The sequence below is a fragment of the Suncus etruscus genome, chromosome 5, assembly GCF_024139225.1.
Source record: "Suncus etruscus isolate mSunEtr1 chromosome 5, mSunEtr1.pri.cur, whole genome shotgun sequence".
NCBI classification, from domain to species: domain Eukaryota; kingdom Metazoa; phylum Chordata; class Mammalia; order Eulipotyphla; family Soricidae; genus Suncus; species Suncus etruscus.
The window spans coordinates 53,642,816-53,657,402 of record NC_064852.1 but is presented as its reverse complement, the minus strand read 5'-3'; the positions used below and the strand labels follow the sequence as shown (position 1 = coordinate 53,657,402).

The 14,587-nt window shown below is 42.1% G+C and overlaps 1 protein-coding gene across 2 annotated transcripts in view; it reads left to right on the top strand.

The window, feature by feature from the left end:
* The window catches only part of TLN2 (talin 2), a 346,512-nt gene that overhangs the window by 151,579 nt on the left and 180,346 nt on the right, over window positions 1-14,587 (top strand). For both annotated transcript variants that reach the window (XM_049772980.1, XM_049772979.1), the window contains exons 3-5: window positions 9,557-9,728; window positions 12,161-12,258; window positions 14,023-14,152. In XM_049772980.1, coding sequence (XP_049628937.1) covers window positions 9,593-9,728; window positions 12,161-12,258; window positions 14,023-14,152 — 364 coding nt within the window. In that variant the 5' untranslated portion in view covers window positions 9,557-9,592. The remainder of the gene's footprint in view (window positions 1-9,556; window positions 9,729-12,160; window positions 12,259-14,022; window positions 14,153-14,587) is intronic.

Sequence of the window (14,587 nt, the reverse complement as noted above, 5' to 3'; positions counted from 1 at the left end):
ATCTTTTAAGATGGTCCCTGCAGACCTAACCCTGGTTGGCCAGACTGTTCAGTATAGACTGAACAATACTGGTTGATTATTGACTTTCCTACTACCTAAAGCATATTTTTATTGCTAACACATATCTCAAACTGCTGGTAATTTGTTTTTGTTTCTTGTTTTTTTTAATTCCTTCTAGGTTATTTTATAAATAAATATAACTGAGTCCCTGGAGAAATATTTTAAAATAGAGAAAAAAAGAGCTTTGAATAGAAAAATTCTACTGCAGTCAATTTATATCAATGAAAAGTGGCAAATAAACTAATACATTGCATTGCAATCATATTTGATGACTAAAAACAATTTTCACAAAGGATTTATTGTGTGAATTGACTATTGTGTAATTAGAATGAAGTATGGGAGATGTTTGGATATAGAATTAGAGTTTGTCATGGCCAATTCACAAAATTTTCAATAAACAGTGGAAGGGATGTGTCAGAGCATTAGCAGTGCTACTCTTGAGTGAGGTGGAACAAGACATGGAAGTTTGGATTCTGACAGGTTGCTCTAGTGTTGGTATGTTACTTAGGAAACAGCTTCCCCATCTTCTCCACTCCGAAAAAACAGAATGTCTAACACAGAACCATTAAGTAAAGTGCTTAGTTTCAACCCTCTGAAATATGTAATCATGAAACCCCTGGCCGTTTTAATGTTAATAGAAATATTGTGCTTGATATGTACTGTGCCCCTTTTACTGCTGTTCTTACACAAATACATCATTTCTTTGTTCCTTCTATCCCCTACTCTGATTCAAACAGCAATTCTCTCAAGGTCATGGTAGTAAAGTCAGAATCCCTTCCCCCAGGGTTAGGTTGAAGATCCAATGACTTGACCTATAAAAAGGATTTAAAATCACTGTCACTTTATTAAGGCTATTATTAAGGCTTTTAAAATATGTATGCAATATTACTTAACATTAAGGAAAAAGTAAAGGTCTACAAGGCCTGAAGAGAGCCAGGCACAATGTCTAAAACTGAGACTGGGGATACCACAAACTATATTCAGTTACACTGAGACATTCCAACATTCAGATGTGAAAAGGGATGATTTCGGAAAATGTTGCTACAGAATCCTTTGGAAAATTTGGCCTGGTACACAAATGCCTGGTTGTTGCCCTGGCAGTACAGTGAAGGACTTTGAGTCTCCAGAATTGTAAAATTCAGCCAAGTGCTTTGGTTGCTTTTAGTTCTCCAAGAAATGCCAGTTTTTAATGGGGCCCTAACAAACATACCTTCCGAGTTTGTGGTTCACAAATGAAGAGATAAGTGGCAAGAATACATTTTTTATTTTCCCTTAAGACATGGTCCTTACCCCAAATCACTTACCCCAAATCACAAATTACCTTTTGTGAGTGATGTTTTGTGGGCTTGTGTGCTCTGAGTCACTGGGGTGAGAGACCAGTAGGAGTAAGAGAGTAAGAGTGGAAGACATTTTTCAGTTTCCAAAAGAAGCCAAGCATGATAATCCTCTGTGACTTCCCAGTCTGAGTCCATGCTGCTTCCTGTCCACTGCATCACACAACACTTCAGCCTGCAGGAAGTACCAACACAAGGTAGGGGCCAGGAAAGACTCTTGGGTTCATATTTAACACATGGCCTTTTAGGTGCAATCTGGAGAAGACTGAATATTTGCCTCCAGTGTAAAGCTCCCTTTTTGTCCCTCAGTAAAAATGAATCTCAACCCATCTTGATGGCATATGTGCCTTATGACCAACATGTGCTTATCTGTCTAACCAGAGCCTTGAGAATTTGCTTCCCTGAGATGATAGCTTTGTGAGAGAGTCAAACAAAGCAAATATTGAAGTGAGCTTTTTCTCAGTTAATCCAAATGAGTGGTAAATGGTTCACAATTCCCCTAGTATTGACCTTTACTTTTGTTTTTCTTGTGGTTTTACTTTTCTTTCTTGGATCTGACCTTCTGTTTTTCTATCCTCTCTGTTTGTAAACATTCTCAAATCATTTGGACAAATTAGGGCCAAAAGGAATTTAAAATAAAATGTCAATCTGGAAACTTCTTTCTGTTTCACTATATAAGAGAAAAAACATTAGCAATACTACCCTAAGTGACTGAGATATGTGAGTGATAAGTCCAACTCTGCTTGTCAGTTCTCTCTGTCTCTCCTTGGCCCACGGTATCATATACATAGTCCAGGATCATGTTGTTTCTTCATACCCTTCACTTTACCCATGAACAGAAACTCAACAATCACTCTAGCTTGTCCAACACATCTGTGAAAATACTTTCAAAGTCTCCCACATCATCTAAACACAAACTATGGTATCTTCCTTGGTTTCTTTGGGGATATTGACCTGGGTGTGCACTTGCAGGAATCGAATTACAGAACAGAGTTTAGGAGAAGAAAGCATTTTTGTCATTTTGAAATGTAAATCTTGCCCATAGGTAGTTGGAAAGGCCAGTCATCAGAACAAAGCTCCATGCAGGGTTGAAACAGGGATAATAAGAGGGATGGAACCAGGGGTGCCTTTAAGATAGACCATGTGGGCTAAAATAAGAGGCAGTTTCCTGGAATGGAACATTCACCCATTAATCCAGAGATGTTGAAGATTTCTTTCTTACAGTGGGAGTGGGATATGGGAAGTGGATGAGTCAGACACTCACTCTTGGCTAAGTGATGTAACTCTGAAGATCCACATGAGTCAAAAGTGCTGCATGCATTAAAAATGAATCGCAAGCCAAACTATAAAGTTATGACGATAGCTGTCTGCTCCCCTTCCTTTGCAGCAAACCTCTTTCCCTGCTCATGGTCCAAATATACTGTAGCTCTGGGGTGGTCTGCAGCACTGATCCTCCATCCTCACAAATCCCTGGCAATTAGACAAGTCTTTAATGAAGGGCAGCATGTAGCTAATTTTGTCCTGAAACTTGACATTCTAAGATAGTAAAAGGTTCTAAATGCAAATAACCACTCCTCAAATCCTGGGCTTTGTTTAAGTTTGTAGACTCAATAAAAAATTAAACAAGGCAACTTTAGGTGCTGGTGCTAGGTCAGGAGCAGAGTGGGAAGAGAGGGAGTAGTGAGCCCAAGAAGTCTTCGGTGAGTTTAACTTTTGGCTCCTGCCCCTCTCTCTCTTGATCTCCAGATGAGTTTCTTCATGTGAAAATGGAAAATTATGGCAAAGGCTCTCCCCAACATTGTTGTCAGAGCTCTCTCTTTCTCAGTGCCTGTATAAGTGCACACCAGTGATTCCATCTCTGTACTGTTGAGCAGACACTGAGGCTCTCCATGTGGTGTTTTTTGGGAACCACTCAGGGTCCCCTGGGGTGCTTATAATTCTTCCTGACTAATGTAGCTTTGGTTCATGCATGAGTCTCTTTTGCCACACTTTGTCCTGGATGTCAGGGACATTGAGAGAACTTCATCTTGGATAATAGAGATGGCATTTCTGAGATTATGATTCAGCCTTAACAGAGAAAGAGTTGCACCTACTAGAGATCCGCCTTTGCTCAGTCTTTAGTCCCTTTGGTAGAATGGATCTTTCCTGAACTAATTTGGACCTCAAACTGGTTTTGTCAATATTTATGAGTTCTCTGGCACAAGCTGGTTGTCTCATGCTCAGGTTTAGGGGTCAAATGTGCCTAGTATGAGGCAGTTTTTCCCTCCAGCGAGAAGTAAGGGTAATATACCCAAAGCAGGAGCTCAGTATTAAACACACAGTGGTGGTCCTTAGGGTGAAGAGCTTGCTTTCTTTGCAAAGCAGCATGGAGAAACAATAGGATGGAATGTTCATTGCCCTGGCCCACCACTAATTTCATTCCTATGTGAAGAAGTAATAACGTCTCTCCTTATTTTTTTCCTTTGGTTGTCCCTTTACTCCTGACCTTTGAATGCCAGTTATTTTTAGCTAAAGTGTTCAGAGTGAAGGAATTGTCCTGACTTTCTCCAGTGCTCTCATGGAGAAGAGGGTTCCTCAAAGGTCATATATCTGGATTCCTGGTCTTCTTCTCTGAGTATGTAGAGAAGTATGACAGTCCTATGTTTGCTCTCAGTGGTCAGTTGCCCATAGGAAAAGCCACCTTGCCCATATGCATGGACTGTGCCCCCAAGATTCATGCTTTTGGGCTCATGGGCTGAAAGCATCTCCACACTGAATTTTGAGGGCCAGGAGAGGATAGATGGGATGTCTCCAGTTGGGACAGTAGAAAGGCTTGAGAATGTCAGACTGGAATGATAGAAAATTAGTCTCTGGGGCCCGGAGAGATAGCACAGCGGCGTTTGCCTTGCAAGCAGCCGATCCAGGACTTAAGGTGGTTGGTTCAAATCCCGGTGTCCCATATGGTCCCCTGTGCCTGCCAGGAGCTATTTCTGAGCAGACAGCCAGGAGTAACCCCTGAGCACCGCCGGGTGTGACCCCCCCCCAAAAAAAAAAAAAAGAAAATGAGTCTCTGGTGGTCTGGGAAGTGGGGGGAGAAAATGAGTCTCTGCCTTCTTTCCTCCTAACTCATCTTCGTATTAAAGACTTGGTTCGTGGAGAACAGCTGACTCAGCCTTGTAGAGGCCAGCAAATGGGCTCTGCATGGGCTTGCTGGGCTCAGTACATTGAGTCCAACAGTTCCCAGCTAGTCTGTGTCTTACAGTCACCAGAATGAGAGAGACAGCAAGATAGTAGCAAAGTGGTTTTGTACTTGGAGATCAGACTTTCCCCTCCTTTCTCATAAAGTAGCAGGTCCAGGCTGAAGGCAAGGGATAGGTCTTTGAGAGTAGAATCACTCACGGGAGATTGGGACATAGATGGGAATGAAGGAGCATTTTTATGAAGGTCCACATTGCTGTCTGCATACTGTGATGTGTGCAAGATTGTGCTCTGGCTCTTTTAGGAAGAGATAAAACCAGGCATGAGAATTGGATGGGTCAAAATGGAACCTGTGAGGGGCCAGAGAGATAGCATAGAGGTGGGGCATTTGCCCTGCACGTGGAAGGATGGTAGTTCGAATCCCAGTATCCCATATGGTCCACCGAGCCTGCCAGGAGTGATTTCTGAGTGTAAAGCCAGGAGTAACTCCTGAACACTGCTAGGTGTGATAACCCCTCCCCCCCAAAAAAGAAAGAAAATGGAACCTGTGAGTGTAGGCTTATAGAACAGGCTGGACAGCTCTTACCCTCTGGAAGATCCAAGTATCACTGAGGCATATGACCTGGTCCTGTGCTCTCTCAAGGAGCCTGCAGCACCGCATGGTTCCTTCTAAGGGTTTCTTTAGGACCAGATACATGGACCAGCTCCTGACATGTGCCAGCCTGATGCCAGACCTGCCCGTGGATACAAATTTTTCTGTTGCCAGTTTAGCTGTTATCAGATGTCAGAAAACAGAATATATGCCATATGCTTATAAACCTATATTCTATATAGATTTACTTTCTAAATACATATATATGTATATATATGTATGAGTTATATATAGAGAGTTTTATATATATATATATATATATATATATCTCAATATAACTCATCCTCAGATACGTTACCTTATCTAAGTCAGATAAGTTACCTTATTTGAGACTCTGTATTGGATCATACCACACTTTGTCTAGGCATAAAGTGTGTCTGTCTTTGCTCTCATCATACCTATGATATTGGCTAAGACAGAGTAGCTACAGAATCAATAAGAAGATGAATTTTGCAGACCATGAGGTACTGATGAGAGTACCTGCATCCCACAGTCCTCTTAAACTTGTGGGCAATAGTGCCCATCTGACCCTTGTGCCTGCGCCTTCCCTATACATATCTCCAAGTATTGGCTCTTTCATTTTCTGGAACCTTTGTAAGCATGGAACCTTATTCTTGCTACAGTGGCTGAGCTGCTCTGTTTGCTGGCTTATGCTGCAAGTGGTGTGCGGAGCCACTTTCACTCTAGGTCAGGGTTGAGTGGGCTTATTTGTTTGGGTTGAGAGAGCCCAGACAAACTTCACAAGTACAATCAGGACAGAAATGCTCAGGGAGAAGAAGAAATTGTGAGGAGAGATGGGATGCACACTCTGTGAATCTCTGCTTATTCATTACAAAAAACCAAACCAAAAGGGAACATAAGAGCTAATAAGATATATCTAAGTTGAGGTAAAGAGAAAAAAATAATGGCAAGGAGAGGATTCTTGTGATCCTCCAAGGAGTCCTTCATGTATTCATCTCTGAGTCTACCTGCTGCTCAAACATAAAGGAAGATAAGCCAGCACTTTCAGGATCCAACCTGACTCCACGGTAATGCATGGAGGTGAGAGCATAGCCAGGTGGAGATGAAGACAGAGCAGAGTTAAGATGAGGATGAAGCAGAGTGGATGTAAGGATGTGGTGGGAGGAAACAACTAAGTAGAGCTGAGGATTGAACAGAGTGGAGTGAGGATGCAGCACAGTAAATGTGAGGATGCAGCAGAGTAGAGGTTAAAATAGAGTGGAACAGAGGAGAGGGCATAACCGGGTAGGGGTGAGGGTCAGCTGTGAGTGACACAGTTCATCCAGATGGGGGAAACATAATTGTCTTTAGGTGACAATTCTAGAAGCTCACTTTTTTCTAGTGTTAAGTCAAAATATTTTATTCTATCAGGGTTCATTTTGCAAGTAGCATCATGCAGGTGGTGAGTTGGAGGCTGTGGGATGACATCAGAGGATGTGTGCATTGATTTCAAACCCACACAGGCTGTTTTCCTTCCCTAGTCCCCAGGAATGGAAGTGATTAGCCATTCTGTTTTTTGCTGCCTTAGAGGATTAGTGCCCAAGACAACAAGGTTGGCCCCATGACCTTCCCTACTCTGAGGATCTACCAATCTTATGAAATTCAAGTTGAGGAGACACCCAGTTGCCATCAACTTCAGGGAACAAATGAGCATATGAAGTGACATACATCATAGTGAACAATTTTATTTTCACAGATTGGAGAACTGGTTGGTTTAAATACACCCATAACAAGAGAGGCTTGAAGAACATTTTCCATTTGGCTTTAAAGATGCTTGACAGCAGAGTTAGAAAATCATTGAATATTTGGCTTATATCAAGGGTGTCTCCTGGTGATGCTCTGTAGGTCAAGGGTGCAAGGGGTGGAATTCAGCTCTGTGCATGCTACCTATAAACTCTATAAGCCAAACTCTCTCTTTCACCCAAGTCTTTAGTTTTTTTTTTTTTTAATGCACTTGCTTGGTTGGTTGTGTGGCTGCTACCCAGGCTATAGGGGGAGAATTCAGCTTGGAGAAGATGATTTATGAACATTGCTCTTATTTATTGATAAATTTCTCGATCCTCTCTTGAGCTGGAGGCTAGCTCTAGCTGGCATGGGGTTGGGGGAGACCCCATGTGGAAGGCCTTCTCCCTAACTTGGGTGTGCTGGGAGCCTTGATAGGCCCCCAGCCTTCCCCTCTTCTGCCACCAGCCTCCAGGCCTTCTGGGGTGGCAGCCCAGGCGGCCAGACAAGGTGGGTATTGGGGGTCCCTCCTGGATGGGGTCCCAAGCTTTCCCCGCCCTTCCCTCAGCTCAAGGGTGGGAAGGACACAGGGTGTAGGGCGGGCAGATCCTGGCTTCTGGCTCTCTCTTGATCCTCTCTTGAGCTGGAGGCTAGCTCTAGCCGGCATGGGGTTGGGGAAGACCCCATGTGGAAGGCCTTCCTAACTTGGGTGCACTGGGAGCCTTAATAGGCCCCCAGCCTTCCCCTCTTCTGCCCCCGGCTCCAGGCCTTCTGGGGTGACAGCCCAGGCGGCCAGGCAAGGTGGGTGTTTGGGGATCCCTCCTGGATGGGGTCCCAAGCTTTCCCTGCCCTTCCTACTTTTTTTTTTAATGCACTTGCTTGGTTGGTAGTGTGGCTGCTACCCAGGCTATAGGGGGAGAATTCAGCTTGGAGATGATTTATGAACATTGCTCTTATTTATTGATAAATTTCTCAAATGAATATTTTCACATTTTCATTAAGGATGGAAGTAGAGAGTATAATGACTTTCCAGTTGTTATGAATGGCTGCTCCATGATACCATGTATGCACCTGGCCAGGGGTGCCTCCTTTTTACACCTTAGCCTAGTAGTCTACCTTACGTGACTGGTTTTGGGGGATGCCAGGGGGACCTCAATGCTGCTGGGAGTTACTGCGGTTTATCTAGTACTTAGTTTTGGGAGATATTGAGCCTGGAGCTTCATGAACTCAAATTATTAATTTGATAATCTAATTATCTAATCTTCATCTAATTAGCTCCTGGAGCTCACTCCCCAGCCCACTTTAGCATGATAATTTAATAGTTTAGAAAGTTATAATAGTAGTAAAGTTTTATGATATCTATATACAAAATAACTATACCCCACCACCACCAAACCCAACATACTTTTATTCTTAAATGGGGAAGAGATATAGGGGAACTAGGATCCAGTCTTACTCCCTATATATTTTCTGATGAAATAGAAAAGTTGAGCTGTGGGACCCATACTTCCTATCTGCGCAACCATAGGATATTAAATCCTGCCACAGCAAACTCATCAAGTTGCCAGCTGCATGTCAGTGTTGGATCCTTGGGTACAGGGAAGATGATTCTCTATTGAACCCAAAGCATTGGCACATATTGGCTTGGATCAATATCTGTCCATTGGATAGAACAGATTATAGGGGGGAAAGCCACTTTCTTTGATTCACCAACTGAAAGAAAACTGAATAACTGTGTCTAGATTTTCAAAAGGAACCACTGTTAAATCATGGGTCCTTAGCCTCTATTTGTGTACTTTCTTGAATTATGACTGGAGGAGAAACAAAGTGTCTAGTAGTTGACTACACAAAGCATCCTTTTTTACTGTGAGATCCCTGAAGAGAGTGTGACTAGTTCTCAGGTACCTGGTGTCTCACTTAGCCTTTCTGGCCTCATTTATGAGGACTTTGTGCTGGCTTGGCAGTGGCCTTCTGCCAGTTCAGCTTTTGATGAGTTAGTCATGTGGGGTTTACCCATTGTATGTGGAAACTGAAGTGCCAGTAGCCCAAGGACCTTTCCCAAATTTACTCCATCTCATAGTGGACCTGGAAGCTGAATATTTTGCTAGGTGATATAAAGGAAAGGCCTTGAGGCTTTTTCCTTTCCCTGGAGTGAAGCAGGAGCTAAGCACTGAAGCTGCAAGCAAAGCCTTCAGTAGAGCATGCCAGGTGCCCAGATTTCCTGCCTTTCTTTTGGAGAAAAGTGACCTGGAGTTTTTCCTCTAGGGAATAGTTGGACACAGGGTGAGGAGAAGAATATCTCTGCTGCCTTCTTCTCATGCCCTCCTTGCTGCGGTGTGGAAGTGCCATCATTAATGTGTGGTGTCACCTGTCTTCTGTATCAGTGTTTTGATCTCAAATTTTCTATTTACTGTTTTATTCTCTTTTGTTCATAAAAACCAAGGCATGTGTGTGTATTTGTGTGTGTGTGTGTGTGTGTGTGTGTGTGTGTGTGAGAGAGAGAGAGAGAGAGAGAGAGAGAGAGAGAGAGAGAGAGAGAGAGAGAGAGAGAGAGAGAATCTCAAGATAAATAGTTGTTTGAGTACACAGGCCTTGTTTGTTTGTCTTTTAGACATTCTAAGTGAGAGTCTTCAGATCACCTAGGAAGATGGTGGCCCTGTCTTTGAAGATTTGTGTCCGCCACTGCAATGTGGTGAAGACTATGCAGTTTGAGCCATCCACAGCTGTGTATGATGCATGTCGAGTCATTCGGGAGAGAGTCCCTGAGGCACAAACTGGCCAAGGTAGGTCAAGGGGTAGGCATTGACTCTTGCAAAGTTGGTATGTCCTTCCTTAAGGAGCAGAAGTGACAGGGATGTCCAGAGATGCATAAAAGTGTGACTTCTTGTGTGGAATTCATCATAGCAATGATGAATGATGGCAGACCACAATGTCTGCCATAAGTTGCTTTCATTAACCTCTATGGTCATCACTCTGTACACATCAGTGCCAGTGGTCTTCTCTGTAGTGTCACACATGGCAATCACAAATGAAACTAATGAAGGAGAAGATAAGGAGGCTTTTGTGTCTCCAGAGATTTATTTGCATGTATGGAAACTTCCCACCCAGCATACCCTGAAAAAGGGTAGGACTACCACCAGATTGCAGATTCAAGATCTTATGTCAAATCTCTATCTCCAACCTTATTTTTGCTTTCTCTGATGTTCAGTTAAACTCCTCAACACCATTAATGTGAGTTCAAAGCAAAGTCATTAAGGTAATTTTACTTTCTATTTTTCTCTGTCATGTTCTACATTTTTTACTGTGTGTTTTATTGATTCAGGAGAAATTGTTATGACTCCTGAATTAATAAGGATTTAGTAAGAAAGTAGATAAAGACTTACCTTAAAATTTTAAGCAGGGGCCATAGAGACAGCATGGAGACATTTGCCTTGCATGTAGAAGGACAGTGGTTCAAATCCCGCCGTCCCATATGGTCCCCATGCCTGCCAGGGATGATTTCTGAGCTCAGAGCCAGGAGTAACGGCTGAGCACTGCCGAGTCTGATCCAAACAACAACAAAAAATATTTTTAAAGAAAAAATATTAACAGTATTATCAAGAATGATTAAAAGGGGCAAGAGAGATAGCATGGAGGTAAGGCGTTTGCCTTTCATGCAGAAGGTCATCAGTTCGAATCCCGGCATTCCATATGGTCCCCTGTGCCTACCAGGAGCAATTTCTGAGCATGGAGCCAGAAGTAACCCCAGAGCACTGCCGGGTGTGACCCAAAAACCACCCCCCCCCAAAAAAAATGATTAAAAGTTGCAGTGGGGGCTGGAGATATAGCATAGAAGTAAGGTCTTTGCCTTGCATGCAGAAGGTTGGTGGTTCGGATCTCGGCATTCCATATGGTCCCACGAGCCTGCCAGGAGCAATTTCTGAGTGTAGAGCCAGAAGTAACCCCTGAGCGCTACCGGGAGTGACCCTCCTCCCCCCAAAAAAAGTTGCAGTAGATATTCTCAAAAAGTGTCATGCCTTCCAAACCTTCTGTACTTTTGGCCTAAGTGCATTATGTATATCAGTCAAAACAGTAGTTTATTTCTGATATACCTAGGAATAAAAAAAAGGGTTTGATCATGTCCCCAGCCTTACCTCAAGATCTGGTTGTCCAATCATTTCTGTCATTTCTACTTTTCAGCTTTTTTCATGATTACAAAACTTGTAATTATTTGGCGTGCTAACGTAATTTAGTTTGGGGCTTATTTTTGTGTTTTGATTTTGGGCATAACCAGAGGTGTTTAGGACTCACTCTTGGCTCAGTGCTCAGGAATCTCTCATAAAGTCTTTCAGGAGACCATATATGGTGCTGGAGATAGAAACTGGTTTGGCTACATGTAAAACAAGCACCCTAAATGCTTTACTGTTTCTCCAGCCCTTGAAATGGTAACTTACTTTGAAGAGGAGTAAAAATGTACCCCTAAGACAAGACAGTCTTATAAATCAGTGTGACTTATGTTAAAAGGAGGTTTGCCCTGGATTAGAGTGTTATATAGTTTAGGTGAAGGTATAATTCCTTTTTTATATTATGACGATGTTTTCTGAGAAATAGCCAAGTTTTGAGTGCCCTGAAGGCCCCTGAGGCTCTCCTGAATAATGTTTAGGACAATTTTTTAGACAGAGCAGACACTATCTCCTTGTATCTCTCTCTTATATTTCCTTGTACAGCTGAGGGGTTGCACAACTGTTGGAGTGCACAGAACTTAATCTTCAAAATATAGTCATTGTTGGATGATGGAAGAGGGACAGAAACTTTATATCCAAGTGAAACCTAAAGGAACCAGTGACCCTTCTTGGCCAAGTATCTTAGGGGTCATGTCAACAGCAATTTCTTGATTCAATTGTCATGCTTTTTCTGGATTCCTGTTCTAGTTTTGCTAGCAAGGGAGGCATATTCAGTTAGAAAATGAGACTAATCCTTTCCTGAAGGTTCCCTCAGTTATAGATAGCAGTGTTTTCAGAACAGTGAGCCTGTCTGCACGTTGGTTTTATACTCAGACTCTTCCTCTTCCTCATTTGCTTTCAGCAGTGTCTGCTTGTGTCAAAACGAAACACATATTCCATTAAGAGGCTGGGTCCTTTTAATGTCCTTGCCAAGTCAGCAGCTTCAGGGTCTGGAAGTTGCAATGTCTTTACACCACTTTTGCCTTTTCTCTGCCTTTTGGTTTATTTTCCAGCTTCTGATTATGGACTGTTTCTCTCCGATGAAGATCCTAGGAAAGGAATATGGCTGGAAGCAGGCAGAACACTGGATTATTACATGTTGCGGAATGGGGTATGCTACTTTTCTCATTTCCTGTTTTTCATTTTATTTCCAGGCTCCCCTAGATGTAAACATTGTTAATTGTTTTATAAAAAAAAAAGGGGGGGGAGAACCAGCTATCCATTTTAATTCAAAGACAGCTTTTAATAAATAGCTTTGATGTGATGTATGATAGAAAGAAGTGTAAATTCTTGAAACTTCAGAGCATAATTAAAGCATCTTGGAATTAGTATTTTAAGTAATTTCTATATGCTATTGTTAGACTTGGAAACTATGAGAAAAGATCGAGCATGAGGTATCTTGGTAACTGATCACAGGAAGGACAACAATAAATTAAAAAGTGAAAACATATCAAATATTCAGGTAGTTAGAAATGGAATGTTAATCACTGTTGTATGTGTCTTTGTGAAAAAGCTTCTTATGAGATATGAGTTAAGAGATACAGTAATAAACCCAAAACAGTTATTTTACAAAGTCAGAAAAAGATAATGAGTAAAAAGGTATTAACTGTTTTTTTTTCCATTTAATTCCCCAAATATTGCAATTTTAGTGGATAAAGTTGATGTATTCAACCTGATCAATTGTATGTACAATGGCAGCAGATGATGTGATGCTAATTTATTTATTGTTTATACTTTTGTTTTGTTTTTTTGGGGTCACACCTGGCAGCACTGCTCAGGGGTTACTCCTGGCTCTACGCTCAGAAATCTCCCCTGGCAGGCTGGGGGACCATATGAGATGCAGGGATTCGAACCGCCGTCCTTCTACATGCAAGGCAAACACCTTACATCCATGCTATCTCTCTGGCCCCTAATTTTATACTTTTTAATTCATATTTATAGTAAAAAATCTTATTTTAAATTAATCTTCAAAGGAAAGCCTCTTGTTTTTACTGTAAAAACCACTTTTGCTTTGATGCTTAGTATTGGGGAATATTGTTGTAGTGTTAGCTCTTTCCTCTGTCACAACATACACATATCTGCACATGCATAGCATACATAGGCACACACATACTGCATTCACTGTGCACAATATATGCATACATACACATAGAGATACATGTGCGCAATATATACATAGGTACACTGCACACCTATACATAAGCACACCATACATGTATGCACATACACACATGTACATATCCCCACAACATGAAGACACATATATACACATATCACTGATCACTGGAGACATACACCACTGTCTTGAAAAGGCAAAAAGGAAATTTTTTTCTGCTGATTGTCCATGCCACCATTACTCCAAACCTTTGGGAAAATTATATCACTCTTATTCTACGGAGTTTTTTTTGTTTTTTGTTTTTTTTTGTGAGTGTGTGAGCTATAAATATCCTTTCTTTGGGTAAAGTTTCACTCTAAGATTTCCCCTTTTTTGTTTTTTGGGGAACCAAATTGGTTGTACTGATGGGGACCTATTCCTAATTCAGTGATTAGGGAATTTTGCAGTATGGGAGACTGAACCTGGGGTTTCCAGGTCCAAAGCCTATACTTCAGAATCTTCAATGCCACCCCTCTCCCCCTCTCCTCTCCATCCCCCACCCCATCCCCATATTCCCCCACTCCTACTCCCCCACCCCCAGTTTCCAGGAAGAGGTTTTAAAGATTTATTGATAAAAGTGATCTTAGAGTGCTGGAAATCCTATTAGTAGCAAAGTGTCTCATGAAAGCTCTAGAGGGAAAATGAGAATCGCTGGTGATAAGGTTCCTTTTGGCGAGGATACTTGGTTTCCCAGGTGACGAGTGTGTGGTTTGGCTCCAGGATATTTTGGAGTATAAAAAGAAAAAAAGGCCTCAGAAAATTCGCATGCTGGATGGCTCTGTGAAAACTGTGATGGTGGATGACTCCAAGACGGTGGGAGAGCTGCTGGTCACCATCTGCAGCAGGATAGGTGAGCAGCCTCTTTGGAACTCCATTTTCATTCCCCTCGTTTGAGTAGAAGTGACTTGTGTGACCACATGCAGGGATGGACACATGGCCAGTCTCAAGGATGCATGTGTTTATTTTCCAAGTAACACCCTACATGCACACATCTACACCAGCCTTGTAAATACCTGAACTTCTAATTGAGTCCCACATTAGGAGCTTTTATTTCCTTTCTGCCAACACAGAGAAGATTCACAGAGCCCTTGTTATTTTTAGAACCATGGAATTCCACACCTGCACACCGATGTGATCCTATTACTGACTCCTGAGTTTTCTTGGAGATTTGTGGGGTAACCTCATTTATTGACATCTTGTCTTCTTGTAGCTTCACTTTTACAAATTGGGGCTAGACCTGGTAGGGTGCAGAGGCTACTCTCAAGTCCACGTTCTAGGATGCTGG